Genomic DNA, 23,503 nt, shown 5'->3' with positions numbered 1-23,503 from the left:
ATCACTGAGGCAATTTCGAAGCCGACGCGCCAATCCCCTATTCGCGCTGACACACTGCCACGCCCCTCACCGAGGGTATATCTCCAGCGCCTGCACAACACAGTTCCTTCTTCTGAACAGCCATAGAAAAGGAAGCAAGACAGCTGGGCCTGCAGGTAGGTGGGCGCTCACTCACTCATAGAACTGGAGTTAGGTTTAGTAACTACTAATTCTATTTCGTGAGTGCTTAGCCCAGCTAGGGGCTTCATTTTGGTACACACACCAAGCCAGAGGCCGAATGTACTCCCAGCTGCAGGGCCGGTCCTAGGCATAGGTGAACTAGACGGCCGCCTATGGCGCAGTGTACGGGGGTGCCACACCGCACTGCTCGGCATCGCTTAGCATTCCCCCCCCCACTCTCACTCGGGAGAGTGAGATCGGGGTATGGTCCCAGCGCTCTGGGACCATACCCGAGATCGGCCCTGCCCAGCTGGCGTGCTGACAGGATTGACGCAGAAAAAAGAAGCAGGCAGGCTGTACATCCAGTCCAGAACAGCCCCACCAAAACCTCCAACCACAGCGGCAGACAGCCTTGCACCGAGGCGCCGCCCACAAACGTCCACAAGCATCGCAACAGCGACACACACATGCCGGCCGAGACAGAGTCACAACGCCAGATGGGGAAAACCGTGGTCCGCAACCCCACTCAGGAAGCAGACGCCAGACCGGACAAGAGCCAACACGGTTAAGCGACAGAACTCCTGTTCACGCTGAGAACCGACATGACCACAAAGTCTGTGCACATATCCATCAAATACGAACGCACAAAGGTGGATGTGGAAGCCCACGAGGCAGCCTGGCAGATGTCACCCACTGTGACACCTCTGCACAGGGCCACAGAGGCAGCCATGCTCCGCGTGGAATGAGCACGAATCGCCGCCGGCAGCGGGTGATTCTGCGCCTCTTAGGCAGCTGCAATAGCGCCCCCAACCCAGTGGGTGAGACGCTGGGAGGACAGCGGGGCTCCAGGCCCCCTCGTCCTGAACAGCTGCTCCGTAGTGCGAAAGCCCAGTGCGCTCAAAATAGCAACGCAGAGCCCTGACCGAACACAGCAACCGCAGCCGAGGGTCGTCCCCAGACGAGCCAGGCAGGGAGCCAAGCGTCCTGATCCGGATCACTCGCAACCGGAAGTCTGAAGTGATCACCTTGGGATGAAAGGCCGGGCGAGGCCAAAGATGCACCAGTCCCTCATCCTGACTGAACACCATGCAGGAGGGATGGACCGACAGAGCACAGAGATCCCCAATTCTTTTGGCGGATGCCAGCGCCAAAAGAAGGGCAGCCTTAAAGGAGAGAAAGTGGTCCTCCGCCTGCTCCAAAGGCTCGAGGGGGGGTCCCTTCAGACCATCCAAGCCAGTGTGGAGGTCCCACAGGGAAACCACATGCCTTTGGGGCGGTCGCAGCCGACACGCCCCGCGCAGAAACCACTTCACCAGCGGGTGCCCGGGGGCAGAAAAGCGGCCAAAGCCGTGATGGCCAATGTAAACACCGCGAGAGTGGATGCAGCGCGACCACTGTGCAGCAGAGCCTGTACAAACTCCAGCACTCCGCCGATGGTGCTCCGAGCACCACAACGTGAAAAGATGCCACCGAGATCTGTAAGCTCTGACCGTAGAGGGGGCCCTGGTGGTCTGGATGGTGGAAACCACAGCTGGGGGGAAATCTAGTCCCTCTCGTCTGACCCTTTCACTCCTCCTGGAGTGGGCCTCCCTGGGACATTCTGTCCGATGATGTTTAGAGCCCCGGGCACGTGTCGCACTCTCAGAGAGGACAGGTGCCGGTCCGCCCACAGCAGGATCTCTGCCGCTTTGCCTGTGCATGTGCAGAAGGCCCAAGCGAACCGCAGGATGGGCCACAGCCATCACACCTAGGACAGTCCTGACTGGGTGGACCTGGGCTGCGGGCACCGTAATCAGGGACCACAGGGTCAACAGGAGAGACACACGCCTCTCCTCGGAGAGGCGGGCTGTCATGGTCAGAGCATCCAGCTCCAGCCCCAGATAAGCCATCTGCTGAGCCGGGACAAGTGCGCTCTTGTCTCGGTTCACCACGAACCCCAGAAGCTCGATGTGGTGCAGGACCTGGGCCGTATGCTCCAGTGTCTCCTGATAAGAGGGCGCTAGTATCAGCTAATCGTTGATGTGAGGATCCTCAGACCATGATGACTGAGGGGCTCCAGTGTGGCTCCTACACACTTGGTGAAGGTGTGCGGAGCGAGGGAGTAGCCGAAAGGGAGCCGGTTGTATTGAAAATACCGGTCTCCCATGGCAAACCTGAGGAAGCTCCTGTGCCTCCCCAGAATGGGAATGTGGACGTAGGCGTCCGTGAGGTCGACCAAGGTCATCCAGTCCCTGGGACGGACGCTCTCCATGAGGTGTTTGACCATCACCATGCGGAACCTCCTGGTGGCCACATGAGCGTTCAGAACCCGCAGATCCAGAATGGGTCTCATCCCTCCGCTCTTCTTGGAAACCAGGAAGTAGGGGGAGTAAAAGTCCGAATGTGCCTCCTCCGCGCTCAGCTCCGTTACTGCGCCTCAGCGTAGGAGCGAGGACACCTCTGCTTTGAGAGCAGCCGCGACCGCAGGGCATGCGAGCCGCGTGCAAAGGATCTCGTTGAAAGGAGGCAGGCGACAAGCAAACTGCAGGGCATAGCTGCTTCTCAGCATCCTGGACAGCCAAGGTGAGAGCGGTCCCAGCAACGCGCACCATGTCCGGAAATGGAGCGTCAGCGGCTGTACCATGACCATGGCCGAAGGGGGCGGCCCACCCGTCCTCCCGGCCTTGAGAAAGAGCCCTGGAAAAAGGGCTGCGAATGGGGCGTCCCAAGAAGCGTGGCCACGCACCAGCGCTTTGCCGAAGCCGGCAGAGGCGGTTGTGATCCCGGGACATCTGGGGCCGTTCACCTCGCCAATGATGCCAGGGCCCGAGCGCGCAGCGGCGGGGACGTGGGCCGGCATAAGCACAGCACTCTGGAGTCCGCTGCACTTAGGTGGCTCATCAGCTGAGGCGCTCCTACCATGCATAACGCCAACAATGCTGGGGTCCACACGCATCACGGTGAGGACGAGAGCCGGCATGATCCCCAAGCTCTGAGGCTCCACTGTGCTCACGCAGGGAGAGGCAGGCGGGGAGTGCAGTTCGAGGCGCTTATGGGTTGACAGAGAGTCACCGGCAGCGCCCCTGATGCGCGTCCTGTGCGGTTAGATGCCGTACGAGCCCGGTTCACCGCTGCGATTTATGCGGCGGAACCGCCCCGGATCACACGCCAGCAAGGAAGCGGGGAGCTGACCGCGACGAGCTCCTCTCTTGAAGAAGCGGTGTGCTGGTGGCATAGCTTAGCGGAGCGGCAGAGAAGCGTTTGGCAGAGCGAGCACTGCAGGGGGAACGCCGGAGGAACGCTCCGTACAGCTCCACCAGGAGGCTGCGGATGAGGGCTGCTGCTTGTCAGGGAGCCCGGGTACCGCTGCAAGCACGCTGCTCTCCTCAACACTCCGCTTATGAGGTAGCGGAGGGAGGGAGGGAAGCGGCTGTACCACGACCATGGCCGAGGAAGGCGGCCCACCCGCCCCCGGGAGACGGGGGGCCGCTGGCGAAGGTGGGAATCTTCCGTGCATCGGCCGCCGCCGACAGGGAGAGGTCACAGCTGCTCTCTGCTCGCCAGCGGTGCAAGCGTCCGGGTGCAGCCACAGCATCTCCACTCGTTCTGACACTCCGCGTCTCCTGACGGCAAGAAGTGGACACCGTGGAGGAGGAAACGAAAGCCACAGCCGGGTTGCGTGGCGTGATGTGAGGAGATGCGCTGCTTGGTCTCATGACATCAAGGCACATTTTAACTCCATTCCCACTGGATTCAAACCCACGACCTTCGGGTTGTGGTCTGTGCAGTAATCCTCTCGGCCACCAGAGCTGACAGGATGACGGAGCACCTCAGCTGGTGCCACTACGGCCCAGCGTAGTGACGTGCAGTGCTGGCCACGTCTTTGGAGAGAGCTGGTCGACACTCATGGGCGGAGGCTTGTCACATGCCGTTACCTCGGTGAGGACGGGTGTCCGATCGCAGCCAGAGCGTCCCTCGGTCGTCTCCATCCGCCGCTTAGATAAGCGGCGGCTGGCAGGGCCACCAACGTCGCCGGAGGGGGGAGAGGTGCCCGGTGCTCCTGGCCGCGCGGAAGCGGGCGCGGCAGCATGGGACGTCAGGAAAAATGCGCGGGAGGAGGCCTCCGTGACGCTGGAGCCTAGTCTCGAGTGTGTACAGTGCCCTGGAGAGGCTGTGGTGAAGACAGCCGTCGAGACACTCCACCGAGTTAGATTCTCCGAGTGCGGAGCGGGAAACACAGCTCCCCAGAAGGCAGTCCAGCGCTGAGCCTCTTCCGGCGGGAGAAGAGGGCAGGCCGAAGAACACGCAGAGTTAGCTGCTTATCTGAAGCAGCCAAAGCAGTTGTCCTTTAGAGCGGTGCGCCACAGCCGCGGCAGGAGAAAGGCCCGACGTCCAATGGCGACAGTTCACAGGCCGGCTTGTCCATCTTGGCTTCTTGCATCTTGAGTGGCTTCATAACTCTCTAGGGCTGAGAAAGGAGGCAGTGTGTTGTTCAGGCGCTGGAGATATACCTTCGGTGAGGGACGTCCCAGTGTGCTAGCGTGCATGGAGGATTGGTGCGTTGGTTTCAAAATTGTCTCAGTGATTGGGTGACGCCAGAGTAGGGTACCAATAGTGAAGCCTGTAGGTGGACTAAGCACTCACGAAATAGAACTATAGCATTTGTTGTAGCAGCAGAGGGAGGCCCTCTGTGTGTTGCACATTTGTGTCTGTGTGTGAGAGAAAGAGATGGAGAGCTTGTGAGATAGAATATAGAGATTGAGACAAAACTACAAATCGAAATGACAGACAGCCAAAGACTACAACTAAAAATGTTGGATCAATGCAGTGTTGTTCAATGTCAGATCAATCTGTACATGTGTTCGTTGACACAAAGGAGGAGAGACCGTTTAGATTTCTCCTTGAGCACACCTTTGTTGAAGCCCATTTTATAATCATGTATTTGTCGTCTGTGTTATGCATTGCCTTAAATTATATAGATGATGTTTGGTTGTATATGTGATGTCTTTTGTGTGACGAGTGCAGGATTACACATTACAGTTTAGCATCAAAGACCAACTTGAGGGTTTGGCTGAAATATCAGCTTACAGACTGTCAAGCTAATATTCATTTTTTCCACCAGTAACAATCTCATAATTGGATCAACACATCACAACTGTGGGGGTGAGGGGCCACTATGGAACACATGGTACACCCCCTTTAGTGTTTGTGCCCTGGTGCTTGCCCACATTGCCACATTATGAAATAAACGCAAACTAGAATTTGGCACTCAGAGTGCAGACCTCCACCACAGCTCAAATCAGTCTGTCAGGTTCGGACTCAGAGACTCAGGTGGATAGAGACAGAGACAGTAGATTAACAGATTTATTTACAGACTGGGCACCCAACACAAAAACCAGAGCAGTCCAGAACAGCAAGAACAGGTGACAAAACTTCCAGGTAACAAATGGGTCTCGAAGGAACGGACGAAGGACGCAGGCAGGAATATCCTCTGACTCTAATAGAACTCGAACTGACAAGCTGCAGGCTGAACTAACCAAGAACTAACTGAACTAACCAGCACAAACTAACAAAGACAGAAGTAACCAAAGATGCAAATAACTTCACTGCAGCCCTACCACTACAACCCAGCGAAGGACAGGGCTTACGGAGGGGAAGGCTAGGAAAGTGGGGTTGAGGATGTGCTTCTGGCGGCGACAGGGATGAGTATGCAGGTGCAGCAGTCCAGTGAGGGGGAGGGTCCAAGAGACCTTTCTGTTCCAGAGGCGAGGAGAAGAGAAGGTGGACAGGGCGTGGTCCAGGAACCAGTGTGGCGGGGAGCTCCCTGGAGGTAGCAGAGGATTAGAAGACAGCGGAGCAGAGTGCAGCAGGAAGCAGCATAGTACATTGAAGCAACTAACTGTGGGTAGTTTACAGTCCGACGCTGCACTGCGGTCTGAGCCAGCTTTATAGAAAGGGAGATTAATTGTTTGCTGTGACGACACCCAACTGTAGGTGAAAGCACTCAGGTAATCAGCTGCTCCCTTGCACCAGACCACACCTCACACACCAGAAGCACACGCCCACCTACAGAGAGGAAAGAGGAGGAAGGAAGGAGGAGGGAGAAGAGAAGCTGCCAGCCCCTAGCTGGAGCCAGAGGTAGAGGGCGTGACACAGTCACCAACAACAATAAGAACACCATATATAATAAAAAACATTTCATTTCGCCCCAGCACAAACAATGTATGGGAGAAAGCTGTTTGTTGCATGTTCGTATTTCAATGTGTTGCCTCACAGTGACTGACACTCCGGAATCCCCCTATTTTTGTCTGTTCTGGATTGCTGCGGCGTCCGGCGTGCGGCGTGTGGTGCGGGGCGCGCGGAGCGCAGAGCGGTGCGGTGTGCGGCATGCGACGCGGCGCGCGGAGCGGTGTGGCACGGTGCCTGCATGCGGTGTTGGACCGGGGGGTGGGGAGGCGCAGAGCGGTGCGGAGCAGCACGGTGCGGAGCAGCACGGTGCCTGCATGCTGCGTTGGGAGCCATGAGTGGGGTGCTGGATGGGCCCCCCCATCTTTAATTCTGAGCCCCCCCAACCCTGGGCCCGGGACAACAGACCCGTTTGTCCCCCCCTCTGTCGGCGGGCCTGCCCAACTATGTCAAAGACTGCCCTATCTCTCAATGATAAAGAATCCTTTAAAAAATTCCTGGATCCAGACAGTGATCTGGACCATCACCAAAATTTAATGGATTCTAAGTTAGCCCAAGACCCACCTTTCCACAAAGTTTCATTGCAATCCGTCCATTACTTTTTCCGTAATATTGCTAACAAACCAACAAACCAACAAACCGATGTGATTACATAACCTCCTTGGCGGAGGTAATAAACCAACCAAGGCAAAAATCCCAAGCATAGATATAATTTATATGCGTATTATAGAGTATCATGTATACGATCACCAGATCATAGACATAATATACCTCGGCACCATGCTGACGTGTCTCTGCAGCGCTGGAGACAGGACCGGCAGGACCAACGCATGAAACTCTATTCAGGTAAGAGGTTCTCCTTCATCCTAAAGTAGGATTATTCACTGAATTTTCCACAGATTTCCAAACAATATGATTTGTTAAAAACATCACACGTGTAGCCATGACACCAGGTACTTAGGCAAGAGACTGAACTCTAAATGGCCCCCAGTTCATGGACTAAGCGCCTTGCATAGCAGACGCCTCCATTGGTGTGTGAATGGGTGAATGTGGTCATGCAGTGTAAAGCGCGTTGGGCTCTGCTAAAACAATGTAAAAAGCATTATACAAGTGTATTACATTTACCATTTGATTGGCTGTGAGAGTGAGACAGAATCCATGAGTGTGCGGTGAGAATATCGGAGCACACCACCCACATTACGATAAAAAATGATCAATGCCAGATTTTTTTTATCTTTTTTTGTGTGAGCTCTGGAAAAGATAAAAAATATCTTGAGATTTTTAAAATTTTAATTTGTGCCATGAGAAAGGTTGTGAAAGTCAAGGCTGTATTCCCCTCTTGCCTGTTCTGGCGGTACTTGGAGAGGAGTCTGGACGCTGAGTGCCAGTCTCTCCAGTCTGTGGATCAGGCCTTCTCTTTGTTAGAAGTTAGTCGTCGTACTAACACGCTGTGTGGCGTAGCGGTTCCAGCTGCTTTCAGGTTGAGGTCCGGCGCAAGAGAGAGAGAATGGTGAAAGAGGGAGGAATCATGCGGCCAGGCACAGGGTCTGTGTCAGTCACCCAATCTGGATTTTCAAGCTTGTTCATGGTTCAATGGGAAAAGGCCACTTTGGGGTCACCAAAACATCCCATTTGAACTGACGAGGATGAATGGAGCCTTTTGGAAAGAACATCCAACCTCCCCACCACAAACCAAATGTAATACTATGGACTTGAACAACCAATGATGCATTCTTTATTATGAAGACATTAAAAATGTAAAGGAATGAGTGTGGTTTTCATTTTCTTTAATTATCGGAATTTTCGGCTGTAGAGTTAGTCTACGTACATTACGTAGGCAGCCTACGTCAGTGTTGCCGTGTAAGTTATCGTGCATTTTTACGAGTCAGAGAGAGAGTTTTTGCTATGTACAAAATGTACCGGTATATACGGAAGTGGTTCAAAAAAACCACCATTGGACTAAGTCACCAGCTCAGATGTTGTCAGTGCAACAGTCAACGTTGTGGTGAAAAGTTTTGGTGACATTTTTAAATTACTGACCAAGATAGAGAACACAGGAGGCCTCGGAGCAGAGGTGCAAGTCGGGGCCACGGAGCTGCTCCGTGTCATTACGCAGCGGAGTTTTCTTTTCATTGCGCATCTTGTTATGAACAAGATTTCGCCAAACAGATTTCTGCAAGCTGAAGATATGGACTTGTTCACTGCCGTGACACATGTAAACAGCGCTTCCGACTGCGTGAAGAAAATGCGCACAGAAAATGAATTTTATGCACTGTGGGATGTCTGTGCTCCTTCAGCCACACACTGCCATTGAGGCTATGCCAGTGACCGGCCCCGATCCAAGCAAGAGAAGACGCACAGTTAACAAGAACCTCAGTGGGTTTGTAGTAGAAGAGACAGTTGGACAGTCACAGACGAAGAGTGACATAGACGAGAAGACCGAGATTAAAAGTTTATTTTACAGTGTCACTGATACTGTGCAAGGAGAAATGGATGTGCATTTTGGAGAGCGCAGCAGCGAGCTCATCAGCGCACTGGCTGCGTTGAACCCAGAGGCCGAGGATAATTTCCTGGACCCATCAAAGGTAACGCCTTGAACTAATAGGAGCTGATGTGGTTGGATCTTAATATACTGTGGCTCGTGAAAATGACTGATATCCCGGTACCTCCTGCAGATGGAAAGCTGGCCCTAACCTTAGGAGTGTCAACAGCAGTAAGCAAAAACTCTTTTCCAGGCTCAAAAGTGTGTTCTCCGAGCATCGACGCAGCGTGCTCCAGAAGCGCAAGGCCTGGCTTATTCAGCTCGCTTTTGAAAAGGACCTCACACACAAATGCAAGTCTGAGTGGAAGGATGCACTGATGAGGAGGTTCAGCTGGGAGAAATGCCGCCTCCCGCTGTACTAACCAGAGGACAGCGCCGCCTCCACTCAAAGTAGGTTCACAGTGTCTGTCTGTTTGCGTGCCGCGTGTCTACGTCATGACCTCTGAAAGACAGCCATTCTGAAGTGAATCCCTGTGCTTTTGAAGTGACACAAGATGAAGTCCGACAATAATATGACTTTAAAGATAAAACAGGAACATCACAGATATCTTGAAGATATTTTAATCAAGAATGTTGGATCAACACATCAGACGAAACCACTGGTCTTATCTTGACACCTTCTCACATATCCAGTATAGCTCGTTCCTCTGGCAATTTGCATCGTTTCGGGACTTCCAAGGGTTGGAAGAGCTGTACACTACAGCTGCACAGTCCTCACCTATCCCATATTCGTTTGGTTCTCCATCCATCCAGTATCTGAAAATAATCCAAATTACTGATTCATTTATTTTTATTCAAATCAATCTGGCAAAGTGAAATTTTTCATTAGTTTATCATTCGTTTTTCAGAAGGATTTTCTGCAGTTCTCACCTTGGTTCCACCTCTGTGACATTATTAATCCACACCCAGTGGTCCTCTGTGTCCATGTCGGTGAGACCCACCCAGAAACCATTCTGCCAGACATTTAGACCTTGCACCATTTTCTTAACGCTGTTACCCACAAATGTCTGTACAATCAAGAAAAACAGTTCACATTGAAACAACACAGCTCTATCTTTCAGATGTGTAAGTAAACCTGGAATTTTGCTTTTAATTTTCTTGCTTAAAATTAACTCACCTGCTCCTCTGGGCTGTCGATCACAATCAGGTCAGATCCACGGTTGATGCAGTCTGTTCTGCTGTTGTGCCAGTTCTTTTTGACAGTAGAGGACTCGGCGTATGAAAAAAAGTAGCAGGAGGTGTTGAAATGAAGAAATCCAGGGGGGCATTTCCCACATGACATCTCTGAAAGGAACAAAAAAAAAAAAATGTAAACCCTCCTGTAATGAAAGCCAACAAACTCAATCAAAATAGCCATAGCTGTGTCTCACCCAGAGCTGAAATGTTAGAGAGCAGGGTCGTCCTCTCAGTCCGCAGAGCCTCAAGCTGTTTTTGATAGCCGTCATTGATGATCTGTTTTTGTTGGAGCTGGTCTTTGAGCATGGCGTGGTTTTTGACCGCTGTCTCTAAAGCTCTCTTGGCGTCCTCCTCAGCCATGATCACGTCACTGTGGTTGTTGTGGAGATCATGGAGCTGATTGAGGAGCTGTGCTGCAACTGGATGGGACACGTGGAGGGAGTTCTGCCTTATTTGGGCACCTGTGCATGTTACAACGATAAATGACAAACACGCTTCACTTACGTAATACAGACTTTTTCACAGCTTCAGCAGAAGATATGACCAGAGTGGATTGTGCATCCATACTTTTGGACTCATTCATAGAATGAAGGGCAGTACAGATAAGAGATTTTTAGTCTGTCCAGGTAGGACTCATGAGTTTTAGAAAAGGCTCTGAATGCAGAAACGTCTGTGACAGTTTCATTTGAGTCTGATTTATGACACACAACAGAAGATAGTAATCAGAAAAAAAATGAGTGCATTAACTTTGTTTTTGCATGCATTTTTTCTCAGTCTGCTCACCCCAAATGATGTTGATATATTTCAGTGTCTTGTTGTTCAGTCTCTGTGAGACTTCGTCTGCTAAGCAATGTAATTGAAATATCACAGAAGAAGGAAATGAAACCAAACGGTCTTACTTACACATTATTCCAATAACAACTGCACATATCAACAGCGCCACGTTCAGCAGTCCCAAACTCAGCAGCAGCAGTCGGTACCTCGGACCTGTGTCGCCACCTGAGAATACAGAGGAAAATCAATTCATTAAATGTTGAAAGTTGAACAAAAAAATGTTTCTTTTCAGGTTTCTTGCATATTCAGTTGTCCCCCCTGCTGGACACCTGAAAAGTAAGAAATTGTTGGTAGTTTGATTTAAGTTTACAAACAGAAGAATAAACTATATATGATTAAATCTCTCTCTCTCTCTCTCTCTCTCTCTCTCTCTCTCTCTCTCTCTCTCTCTATATATATATATATATATATATATATATATATATATATATATATATATATATATATATACATATATATATATATATATATATATATATATATATATATATATATGTACCTACCTACCGTAAACTTCCATTTAGTGAACCCAAACATCTCTGCAATTACACTCATCTGACCTGTAATTCTCCAAACTGCAGCTGAACACAATGATTTTTACAAGGAGAGAAGCCTCAGAAATTGTTCCTCTTTTACAAACATGACAACGGAAAGAACGGATTCAATAAAACCACCAATGAGATAACCTTAACAAAACTAAAGAAGAAGCTTTGCAGGGGAAAAACATCAGTGCTCAGCAAAACCAAACCTTTCCCAAAATAATTTATATGAAAGTTTGAACCACGCACCATTGTAGTTTTTTGTCCTTCTCTGTGGCTTGTCCATAGCTGCGGAGTTGCTTGTACTGTCCACCAATTTCTGAACCCACTTCTCTTATTCACCCCCACCTAACAGATTTCACAGAATGAGTGCTCTGTGTGTAGCCCTGTCCAATTAGACACATGCATAAAAGACATTTAAAAGGCATAAAAAGACAATCAGATTTCATAAATGTTTAAAAATGAATCATTTCTGTATGTAAATAAGTTAAAAGAGCCACAAACTTCATTCAGTTAAAAACATAGAATTCATTTGAAAATGTATTTACAGTGTAAAATGTATAAAGTTCATTTATATGTGAAATTGAAAAGAGATGAATAAGTTTGGTTTCATTGTTTCCTTAAAAGATGTGCACACTATCTTGATTTTGTTTCAGTTGTCACTCATGGTGTTTTTCTGTTGTCATTGGTTTGGTTGTGACTTAATAGCCAATCAGAGATCTTCTTTTGCGTAAGGGGCGGGACAAGTGGCGCACGGTGCTGTGACAGGAAGAAAAATAGATCTCTCTCATGTCAGCCGTGAACGGCGAGGAAACATCATGATTCGTGGAGAACCTTTCAAGTTATATGGGAGATTGACTATCCGTTGATCCAGAATGTGACTGTTGTGATCTGCATCAGGTAACAGATATGTGTATTTCTGTGGTATAACTTGTGGTTGCAGTGTTAAAGGAATCATGTGTCTGGTGCTACATAGCGGCTAGCTGTTAGCTTTGGCATATGCATGAGCATCAATATGCTCAGTTTAAGCCTTGTATGAGCACATACTTGTAAAAAGTGTGAGTTGAACTAAGTGAAATATCCTTTAAGGAAATGTGGACTGAGAGAGAGCCGGTTGGAGCGTCGACCAGAGGCCCGGCAGAGTTTCTGCTGTTTCTTCAGTGCTATCTTCAGCTTCGTTTCTTCAATGATATCTTCAGCTTCGTTTCTTCAGTGATCTGAGTTTGTTTCATCTCATCATCATCACCATCTTCACAAAAGACCATCTACTCCTCTGTGCCCTTGTGACTGTTACCACTCATTTCCCCACTCATCCTATTAACCCCCTTGGATCCGTGAGTACTCAAAAGAATTACTAAAAGTGCACTGTGGAGGGGGGCGTGGTTTGCTCTAGGCTGCAGGAGAGAGGGAGGGTGGGGAAGCGGCTCAGGGAGTGAGTGCAGCAGGTGTAGGTGATTGATTGATGACTGTCTTGGCTGCTAGAAGTAGGGGCTGGAGCGGCGCGTGCGGGGAGGAGCAGAGCTGCGTTGACGGCAGCAGAAGCTGAAGGAAGCCAGCACACGCAAGCCTGGAAAGGCTGGACAAGAAACGACCAGGACAAGAACCGCACAGTGTGGCGGCGGCTAGGGAAGCCCGCCGGACTGAGGTGTGGGTATTGGGTCCACTAACGCGCAATAAAGGACATCTGAACTCACTGGCTGTGGAGTCGCCTGTGTCTAGCCAACCCGCGGTGGCACTTGTTTGCTACATTGGCGCCCAACGTGGGACTAGACAAAATCAGGTGAGATGTCCGACCTGCAGCCAGTCCAACCAGTGGCCCTCCTGGCTCAGATGGTGGAGAAATTGGCGATGATGCACCAGGAGCAGGCGGTCATCAACCAGCAGCAGCTGGGGGCCCTCCATGACCACACCGACAGACAGACACGGGTGCTGGAGAAGCTACTGGCTCAGCGCGGTCCGGCGCCGCTCCCCCTCACTGACCTTTCCCTGCACAAAATGGGCCCAGAAGATGATCCACAAGCCTTTTTTGATATGTTTGAAGAGACGGCGGGGACGTGCGGCTGGCCGGCGGTGCAGTGGGCTGTGCGGCTGCTCCCCCTGCTGTCAGGAGAAGCCCAGACTGCAGCACTCAGGCTACCGGCATCCACAAGAGGTTATCCGGAGGTGCGGAGGGCCATCCTGGATAGGATGGGCCATTCACCGGAGGACCACCGACGCAGATTCTGGAGCCTTAAGCTGGGTCCGGAGGATCGGCCCTTCGCGTATGCCCAGCAGCTGAAGGATGCGGCTTCTCGGTGGCTGCAGCCAGGAGAGACCGCCGAGGAGAAGTGCATGCTGGAGCAGGTCGTGGTGGAGCAGTTCATGGAGGGGCTCCCTGCCAGGACGTCCGAGTGGGTGCAGTGCCACCGCCCATGGAACATCGAGGCAGCCGTCACCCTGGCTGAGGATCATCTGGCTGTCTACTCGGGGGCCCCAGCAGCCGAGGAACGGACCGCAGTGCCCGCCCGTCCCACCCCTGCGCCACGGAAACCCACCCCCCCCCCCCCCCCCCCCCCCCCCCCCCCACCTGCTCCCCATCGCATTAACACACCGGCTGGGGAGGCGTGACAGGTCCCGGCTGCTACAGGCGCGGGATCCCTCCCACAGGGGGCCGCTCAGACGCCGGGGCAGGAGTGTTGGAGGTGCGGACGACCCGGACACCTCCGTAACGAGTGTCCGCTCATGGAGGTCGGTCAGGTGATTCGGGTCGCTGGCTCTCCAACACCCTCCCCCGGTCCAGGGGGGCATACAGCATTCCGGTAAGGATTTAGGGGGGTATACATCAGGCGCTTGTGGATTCGGGCTGTCAGCAGTCCATGATCCACCAGAACCTGGTTCTTCCCGGGGTTTTGGTGGGGGCATCGTGGGTGGATATTCGGTGTGTGCACAGGGATGTTCACAGGTACCCCGTTGTGTCAGTGCAAATTAGACACAGGGGCAAAACGCATAGAGTAAAGGCCGCAGTTCGCTCCCGCCTCACACACCCCATGATTCTGGGTACCGATTGGCTGGGGTTTCACAGGTTAATTGGGGTGTGCTCACGACGAGTTAAGACGTGCCATATGTGTGCCGTGTTCAGTGGTGACGCGAGGTTGTCCGACGCTGCCGACAGGGAGGGGGAATCGGCAGGGCCTCCCCCCGAGGCCCCGCAGGTTCCCGAGCTGCACTCCATGGAAGATTTTCCACTAGAACAGTCTTGTGATGATACTCTACGCTCTGCCTTCGACCAAGTGATAAAGATTGATGGTCACATGGTGCGCCCTGACGCGGCACAAACATATCCCTATTTTTCATTGATTAGAGAAAGGTTGTACAGAGTGAGTCGTGACACTCGGACGGGTGAGGATACCACCCAGTTGTTGGTGCCGAGGAGCCGTCGGGAAAGCCTTTTCCAGGCGGCGCATTACAATCCGATGGCTGGTCACATGGGGTATGACAAAACACTCAACCGGATAATGGCCCACTTCTACTGGCCTGGCATTCGGGGTGATGTACAGCGTTGGTGTGCCTCTTGCCCTGAATGTCAGTTGGTTAACCATCCCGCCATTCCAAAGGCACCTTTGTGCCCTTTGCCATTAATTGAGGTCCCATTCGAACGGATTGGCATGGACCTCATCGGGCCATTTCCCCGGAGCACTCGGGGATATCGCTTTGTGCTGGTTCTGGTGGACTATGCAACGCAATATCCCGAAGCAGTGCCGTTGCGCACTATCTCTGCAAAGAGTGTGGCGCAGGCCCTGTTTCAGGTCATCTCCCGAGTTGGAATCCCGAAAGAGATTCTAACTGACCAGGGCACTTCTCTCATGTCACGGACACTGAGGGAACTGTATGGATTACTGGGCATCGAGTCTGTTCGGACAAGCGTGTACCACCCGCAAACCGACTGCCTCGTCGAGCCTCTGAATAGGACTCTGAAGTCCATGATCCGTAAGTTCATCCACGATGATTGTCGTAATTGGGATAAATGGCTTGACCCTCTGTTGTTTGCAGTGCGGGAGGTGCCCCAGGCCTCCACGGGATTTTCCCCCTTCGAACTGCTGTTTGGCAGGAAACCTCGGGGGGTCTTGGACCTGGTTAAGGAAAACTGGGAGGAGGGTCCGAGCCCCAGCAAGAGCGAAGTTCAATACGTCCTGGACCTGAGAGCAAAACTCCACACACTTGGTCGGTTGTCATGGGAGAATTTGCTCAAGGCCCAGGAGTGTCAACAACGGCTGTACAACAGAGGGGCTAAGCTGAGACAATTCTCACCGGGAGACAAAGTGCTTGTATTACTCCCCTCGTCCAACTCCAAGTTACTCGCCAGGTGGCAAGGGCCGTTTGTGGTCACACGGCAAGTGGGGGAGGTTGACTATGAAGTGGAGCGCACTGATAGGGGAGGAGCAACACAGATTTACCACCTCAACCTCCTTAAAGCGTGGAGGGAGGCGGAGTCCGTTGCTCTGGTGACGGCGGTTCATGAGAGAGATGAGCTGGGGCCTGAGGCTCCAAATTCCACCGTTCCGGCCTCGCTCCCTTGTGATGACCATCTCTCGCCCTTCCAGAGAGCGGATGTTGCCGCATTGCAAAAGCAATTTGCTGATGTGTTCTCTCCCCTCCCAGGACGTACAAACCTCATAGAACACCACATCGAGACTCTCCCCGGTGCGACTGTACGTTCACGTCCGTACCGACTGCCTGAACATAAAAGAAAAGTTGTTCGGCGAGAATTAGAGGCTATGTTGGAGATGGGAGTAATAGAGGAGTCCAACAGTGCCTGGTGTAGTCCCATTGTTCTGGTGATGAAGAAGGATGGGACTGTACGCTTCTGTGTGGACTACCGCAAGGTGAATGATGTGTCACGATTTGATGCCTACCCAATGCCCCGGGTCGACGAACTCCTGGATCGGCTGGGCACTGCTCGCTTTTTCACGACACTGGATTTGACTAAGGGCTACTGGCAGATTCCCTTGTCGCCAGAGTCCCGGGAAAAATCGGCTTTCTCCACTCCGTATGGGTTGTACCAATTTATCACACTTCTGTTCGGGTTGTTCGGGGTCCCAGCCACGTTCCAACGTCTCATGGACCGGGTCCTGCGCCCGCATGCCGCATATGCTGCCACCTACTTGGATGATGTCATTATCCATAGTGATAGCTGGGCGGAGCATGTGCGGCAGGTGTCCGCGGTGCTCCGGTCGCTGAGACAGGCGGGGCTTACGGCCAACCCGAAGAAGTGTGCAGTTGGACAGAGGGAGGTACGGTACCTGGGGCACCTCTTGGGCGGTGGGCAGGTGAGGCCACAGATAGACAAGACAGCCGCAATTGCAGGGGGTGTGTGGAGGGGGGCGTGGTTTGCTCTAGGCTGCAGGAGAGAGGGAGGTGGGGAAGCGGCTCAGGGAGTGAGTGCCGCAGGTGTAGGTGATTGATTGATGACTGTCTTGGCTGCTAGAAGTAGGGGCTGGAGCGGCGCGCGCGGGGAGGAGCAGAGCTGCGTTGACGGCAGCAGAAGCTGGAGGAAGCCAGCACAAGCAAGCCTGGACAGGCTGGACAAGAAACAACCAGGACAAGAACCGCACGGTGTGGCGGCTAGGGAAGCCCGCCGGACTGAGGTGTGGGTATTGGGCCCACTAACGCGCAATAAAGGACATCTAAACTCACTGGCTGTGAAGTCGCCTGTGTCTAGCCAACCCGCGGTGGCACTTGTTTGCTACATGCACATTTTATTTTCTGTTGCTCAATTTGGAGTGAAGCGGCCCCACAGTTTCTGGCCTCACCGCTCCCCAGCTTCGAATCAGGCCTGCAACATGGTTATTTGCAAGTGAATGTTTGAGGAGTGTGTGAGTGTGGACCCACAAATGTGATTTATGTTGGTTTTGCTGTTGTGATATATACATATATCTGGGATTTTTTTGTAAATATCTAAAAGGGTACTAAAAGAGTTTTTCATCAAAAAGGGTTAATTCATAAGAAAAAAAGGTTTGAAAGATAATTCAGAAAAAGGACTATTTATTTTTTGTCTCTGTATATATTTTATATTTTGTTAAAACACATTTTCATTTAGAATTTCATTATTTTATTTCATTGATACAAAATAAACCTTGTTTGGAGGATTATTGTCTGAAAAGTTCAGTTGTTGTGTCCCTTATTTGGTTTAGCAAATTTTACTGGTTCATACCGAACTCAGGCCCCATCCCACAGTTACGTGAGATCCGGGTTACATGTGTGTAAAAGTTCAAACTTGGAAGAAAAAAAAGGAATTTGAATGTCACATAATCCAGTATCATTAGATTAAGTGTTTCCATGTATATAGGACTATAATTAAATGCAACATACTCATCAAAAGTGTGAAGCAAATCTTTCACAGAAATCCATTAGGATTTTTTGATGGTGATTTTTGGTCAGTGTGGCTCAACAGACTTCATAATGTAAAGATGACTCATAGGCTTTTTTCTTTTCTTTTTGTTGAAATAAATCTTCCCTGATTGTGCAAATCCTTTAATCAAACTGTCAATTTTAATCTTGTAATACTGGATTCCAGTTACAAAGTCTTCATATTATGAAGGTTATCTCATGGGCTTTATTGCTGTATTCACTGTTACCATAGTTATGTTTGTGAAAGAAGAGACCTGAGAGGGAGCACCTTGAGAGTTGAGAGCACCGAGTTTTGCGCACAGCAAGGCAGACTCTGTGGCATGAGAAGGAGAAGGAGCAGCAGAGGCATCTCTCAAACAGGAGCACCTCCTGCAAAGACCAGTTTCATTCCGAACATTTCACACAGCGTCAGCTATTTTCATTTTGTTTGGATATGTATTGGTTTGAAATGACAAGTTACAGATGAAAGTCAGAGGTTCTCATTCATAGCATTCGTTTCGATGTCTCACTATGGGATATGCCCCCAGTGTATGCCTCAGAAGCATTTATCTCACTATGCCAATCCTGATTGGCTGGTGATCACGACGCCCACCGAGGATGGAGCCACCTACCCTTTAAGTAGCCTGCGTCATCTACGCAGTGTCACTCAAGCACCTCTTCTCGTTTCGTGTAGCAAATCTCTATCCTCAGTGGCAGCTCGCTTAACTGTTCACAGACGGAGCTATTTCTGCTCCATCGCCGAGCGCTAGCTGCCACACTTCGCGACCCTCCAGCCTTCACCATAGCCTGGAGAGTCCTTTACCTGACCACACCACGGGACGGTGGACGCGGTTTAGCACACCAGCTAACTCCGTCCTGCTGAATTAGCACACCAGCTAATTTCGCGGCACCTCAGGTTAGCTCCCAGCTAACTACGATGGACGCCCACGTTTCTCACGCCAGAGGAGATGGAGACTCTGGGGCCCGGCCCTGCACCTGCGACAATAAGATATCGAGCCGCGACTCACACCAGGTCTGCTCGTTTTGCCTCGGGCTGCAACACGCCCGGCAGGCTATCGAGGCCCCAGGCTCCTGCAAGCATTGCGCCCGTTTCACCGCCAAGAGTCTCCGACGATGCCGAGCACGCCAAGCTAGCTCGTCCGGTCAGGACCCCTTCATTCCTGCGGGTGACACGCCTGTCACCAGCGGGTAGAAGGAAGGTGACGACGCGGTTGTCGGCCTGCGCGCCCATGGCAGCTGGGGCTCCCAGCTGGACCTAGCCGCCCCAACTCTGCTCGCGGAAGAGGATGACTACGAGACAATCTTGGAGCTCCTCATATGCGAGGAGGAGAGTGAGGACGATGTCCTCATTCCCTCTTCTCAGCTTGCTGCTCAGCCCGCCACGCCAGGCACTGAGGCTGTTCTCGGGGACGAGGAAGGAAGTGCGCCCGCTCCTTCCGCTGTCAGCATGGACAAACAAGAACAAACATACCAGTTCAGGATGCTCACACACGCATCCCTGCTGCGTATGGTGCGTTGGGACGACTGGTTCACATTGGTCCACCTCAAAGACGCATATTTCCATATCCCGATATATCCTCCTCACAGGAAATATCTGAGGTTCGCCTTTCAGGGTGTTTGTTACGATTGGCTCCTCCTGGCACGGTCCAGAGAGGATGCCGTGGTGCAAACACACACCCTCATAAAACACCTGATCGACCTGGGTTTTATGATAAACTCAGAAAAGAGTGTGTTATCTCCAGTGCAGAAAATAATCTTCCTGGGGTTATCACTCGACTCGGTGTCTTTCACAGCCCGACTGTCAGCGGCGGGGGTGAGCGCTTTCAGAGCCTGCCTCTCGCGCTTCACCCCACGCAATCTGGTCCCCTTCAGATTATGCCTCCGACTACTGGGCCTGATGGCTTCGGCCATCCTTGTAGTCCGGCTCGGCTGTCTGTACATGAGGGATTTTCAGCTGTGGGTGTCCTCCCTCAAGCTGAATCATGTGCGTCGAAGTGCACGGAGGGTGACGGTCGGTGCGCAATGCGTAATGACACTGCACCGCTGGCGCCACCTGGCTTTTCTGGTGACAGGGGTGCCTATGGGCCCCGTTCTGTCCTGGAAAGTGATCACCGCAGATGCAAGCATGTCGGGCTGGAGTGGTATATGCGAGGACCGTTACGTGAGGGGCGTCTGGAGCGAGGATCTCCAGCGCGCTCACATAAACTACCTCGAGCTCTTGGCGGTGTTTCTCACGCCAAGACGCTTTCACCTGTTTCTCAGTGGACACCATGTCCTGGTGAGAACGGAGAATGCAACGACAATGACATACATCAACCGTCACGGGGGTCTGCGCTTCCGGGAGTAACACATGCCGGCACGCAGACTGATCCTGTGGAGCAGCGTCCGCCTCCGGTCTCTGAGAGCCACCCATGTCCCGGGGGCTCTGAACCGGGGGGCGAACCTGTTGTCCAGGGGCACACCGCTCTACGTGGAGCAGGTGTGGGCCCGCTCTGGCAGAGCCGCTGTGGCTCTGTTCGCATCGAGAGAGAACGCGCAATGACCGCTGTTTTTCTCAATACGTGATCCAGGTGCGCCGCTCGGCGTGGATGCGCTCACGCACGTTTGGCCGTCGGTCCTCCTGTACGCCTTTCCCCCGTTGGCTTTGATTCCCCCGACTCTAGACAGAGTCAGGGAGCATCGCCACATGCTGGTTCTGATAGCTCTGCCACGGCCGGCCATGCACTGCCTGGCGGAGATTTATCAGCTCCTGTCGGGGCAGCCGTGGCAGCTTCCCCTTCTGCAGGGACATGCTGTCACAGGCAGGGGGAGCGGTATTTCACCCACACCCGGAGCGCCTGGCTCTTTGGACCTGGCCCCTGAATGGTGTAATTTAAATACTGCTGGACTCCCTCAGAATGTGATTACCACTATTCAGAGCACTAGAGCAGCCTCCACTAGGTCTCTTTATGCCTGTAAGTGGAGGGTGTTTGAGGGGTGGTGTCAGGAAAAAGGACACATCTCCTTTCAGTGCACTGTTGGTGTTATTTTGTCATTCTTGCAGGACTTGATTGACAAACGTAAAGCCTTCTCCACAATAAAGGTGTATCTGGCTGCAATTGCCACATGCCATGTGGGGTTTGGTGGAAAAATGGTCAGCCAACATCCTTTGGTCTTCTGTTTCATGAAAGGGGCACACAGGCTGCTTCCTGTTTCCAGGCCACTGGCACCCCCATGGGACTTGGCAGTGGTTTTAAATGGGCTCTCCGGCGCTCCATTTGAACCACTGGAGGAGGTTAGCTTAAAGCATCGGTCTCTGAAGACAGCGCTGCTTCTAGCTTTAGCCTCTGCCAAGCGTGTTAGTGACATTCATGCACTCTCACTCACTCAGCCTCTGCCAAGCGTGTTAGTGACATTCATGCACTCTCACTGCACTCCTCGTGCACTCAGTTTGCCCCTGGCAATGCCAGGGTGTCATTGAAGCCCCACCTGGCCTTTGTGGTGGTGGTGGTGGTGGGCTCATGCTCTCCTATTGTTCTTACAGCATTTTCTCCACCGCCATTTTCTTCTCCTGAAGAACAGCGGTTGCACATGCTGTGTCCAGTCCATGCCTTGCGGATTTATATGGACAGGACAATGGGGTTTCAGAAGGGTGACCAGCTCTTTGTTTCCTGGGCTCGCCCCTGCAGGGGCAGACCCATCACGAAGCAGCGGCTCTCCCACTGGATTGTGGGAGCAATTGCTTTGGCCTACACGTGTCAAGGTCTTCAGGCCCCTGTGAGCCTGCAGGCTCATTCTACACATGGCCTGGCTGCATCCTGGGCCCTGTGTAAAGGGGTGTCAATTCAGGAGATTTGTGCAACAGTGAGCTGGTCTTCACCTCTCACCTTCGTCCGCTTTTATAAGCTGGACGTCCCTGCTCTGAGCCTGGCTCATGCAGTACTAACTGCAGGGCTCTCTTAGGGCAGGGGGCCTTTCCTGAGAGCTGGTGGGCGATCGAGATAAGCATGTCTGGCAATACGGGAGTTTCCATATCCCATAGTGAGACATCAAAACGAATGCTATGAATGAGAACTTTAAGTTACTTAACGTAACCCCGGTTCTCAGAGTAGCATGAGTGAGATGTCTCACCAGACAGCCCTTCTTGCTGGGCGAAGCGAGAAGAGGTGCTTATTTTGAGTGACGCTGCGTAGATGATGCAGGCTACTTAAAGGGTAGGTGGCTCCACCCTCGGTGGGCGTCGCGATCATCAGCCAATCAGGATTGGCATAGTGAGATAAAAGCTTCTGAGGCATACGCTGGGGGCGTATCTCATAGTGAGACATCTCACTCATGCTACTCTGAGAACCGGGGTTACATTAAGTAACCTAAAGTTTTGACATTTCCTCAAAAACAAAAATCCTCAAATATTCACAATTTCTCTCCAGTTTAAATAGAGAAAAAGCTGAATGGACAGCTAAATATGAAGCTGTGGAAGCTCGTCTGGAGGAAGAGAAGAGGCAATCTTCAAAGAAAGAAAGGAGCTGCTCCAGCAAGCCAGAAAGGGTGAAGAGAGGAAAGTTAACATCTAGGTCCTGGTGGAGAAGTTCTACGTCGTGATATGCTTAGACCGCCTACAGGCTTCGCTATTGGTAATCCTCTTGGCGCCAGCCAATCCACTGAGACCAAACTGAAACCTGCGCACCAATCCTGCCCGTGTGTTGGCACAGCACCACGCCCCTCTCAAAGGGTATAAAACCGGGCTCTGCCGCTCAATCTCCCTTCTTCTGACTCAGCCCTTGAGCCTTCAGAAGCCTGCAAGACCTTCGTGATCAAGACCTCCATCGGGCGTCGGGCCCTTCCACGGCACCGTTCTCCAAGAGAACGATCACCATGAGCGCTGCTTCATCTGCCTCGGCTGGCAGCATCAACATCAGCGGTCTTCCTGGCCTGCCTGCCTCGCCCTGCCGTTAGAGGAGTCCCAGCGGTGAGCGGCTTTCATGGACGCTGCGTCCCTGGCTTCCGGGAATGATGCCGCCACCGAAGAGGTTCCTGCTCCTGCGCCGTACGACTGGGCCGAGACCGGGAGCGTCAGCAGCAGCAGCAGCAGCATCATCTCAGTGTCGGGGAGATCAACCCAGCAAGACTCCCTCTCCATTTTCTCCCGGGCCAGCCGCCAGAGCACGCTCTTCTCGTCCGCAGCTGAGTGCACCAGCCTCGCGCTGCCGCCGCAGCCTCCGTAGCTGGTTCAGCGTGATTTTGCACTCGGGCAAGCAACTCAGTCATGGACTCGGTCCTGACCTGCTGTGCTTTGTCCCGCCGTGCCATCTTTCCAAGCGAACGTGCAGCAGGATTGGGGTACGTTGCTCACCGCCAAGGGGGCAGTGACAGGCTACTGGGAATATTGCTGCGGGGACGGCTGGCCGCCGGTCACCGGAGTGCCTGCCATTGAGGACTCCGTGATACTATGCCTCCTCCCGAAGTCCTCCGCCTGGCCCGGCGGGAAGCCCATGCTGCCGTCAGAGAGGGACAGGCACATGGCGGGCTTCCTGAACAGAGCATACTACAGAGCAGAGCAGAACAGAGCAGCTAGCGGCAATCAATTGTTTGCCCTAGCGAAAAAAAAGACGTTTCTACTGGGCTCCATCGACAAGATCTGCCACAAGAAGTGCCAGTTATCTTCCGAAGACATCGAGGAGATCCAGAACGCAGCTGAGGCCCTGATGCGGATGTGCCGTGCCTC

The 23,503-nt window shown here is 52.3% G+C and overlaps 1 protein-coding gene across 2 annotated transcripts in view; it reads right to left on the bottom strand.

Moving 5' to 3' along the window:
- Positions 1-9,429: 9,429 nt before the first annotated feature.
- Positions 9,430-23,503, bottom strand: part of LOC115407308 (CD209 antigen-like protein C) — a 29,186-nt gene continuing 15,112 nt past the window's right edge. Inside the window, exons 1-6 of one of the 2 annotated variants that reach the window (XM_030117693.1) lie at positions 11,665-11,730; positions 10,946-11,041; positions 10,237-10,503; positions 9,984-10,150; positions 9,737-9,873; positions 9,430-9,622 (exon numbers count right to left, since the gene is read on the bottom strand). In XM_030117693.1, coding sequence (XP_029973553.1) covers positions 9,472-9,622; positions 9,737-9,873; positions 9,984-10,150; positions 10,237-10,503; positions 10,946-11,041; positions 11,665-11,701 — 855 coding nt within the window. In that variant the 5' untranslated portion in view covers positions 11,702-11,730 and the 3' untranslated portion in view covers positions 9,430-9,471. Of the gene's footprint in view, positions 9,623-9,736; positions 9,874-9,983; positions 10,151-10,236; positions 10,504-10,945; positions 11,042-11,664; positions 11,731-23,503 lie in introns of those variants that run through there. The other variant, XM_030117694.1, reaches the window with a different exon arrangement.

The sequence above is a fragment of the Salarias fasciatus genome, chromosome 19 (assembly GCF_902148845.1).
Source record: "Salarias fasciatus chromosome 19, fSalaFa1.1, whole genome shotgun sequence".
NCBI classification, from domain to species: domain Eukaryota; kingdom Metazoa; phylum Chordata; class Actinopteri; order Blenniiformes; family Blenniidae; genus Salarias; species Salarias fasciatus.
The sequence above is the reverse complement of the archived record's forward strand: the minus strand, read 5'-3'. Positions and strand labels throughout refer to the sequence as shown.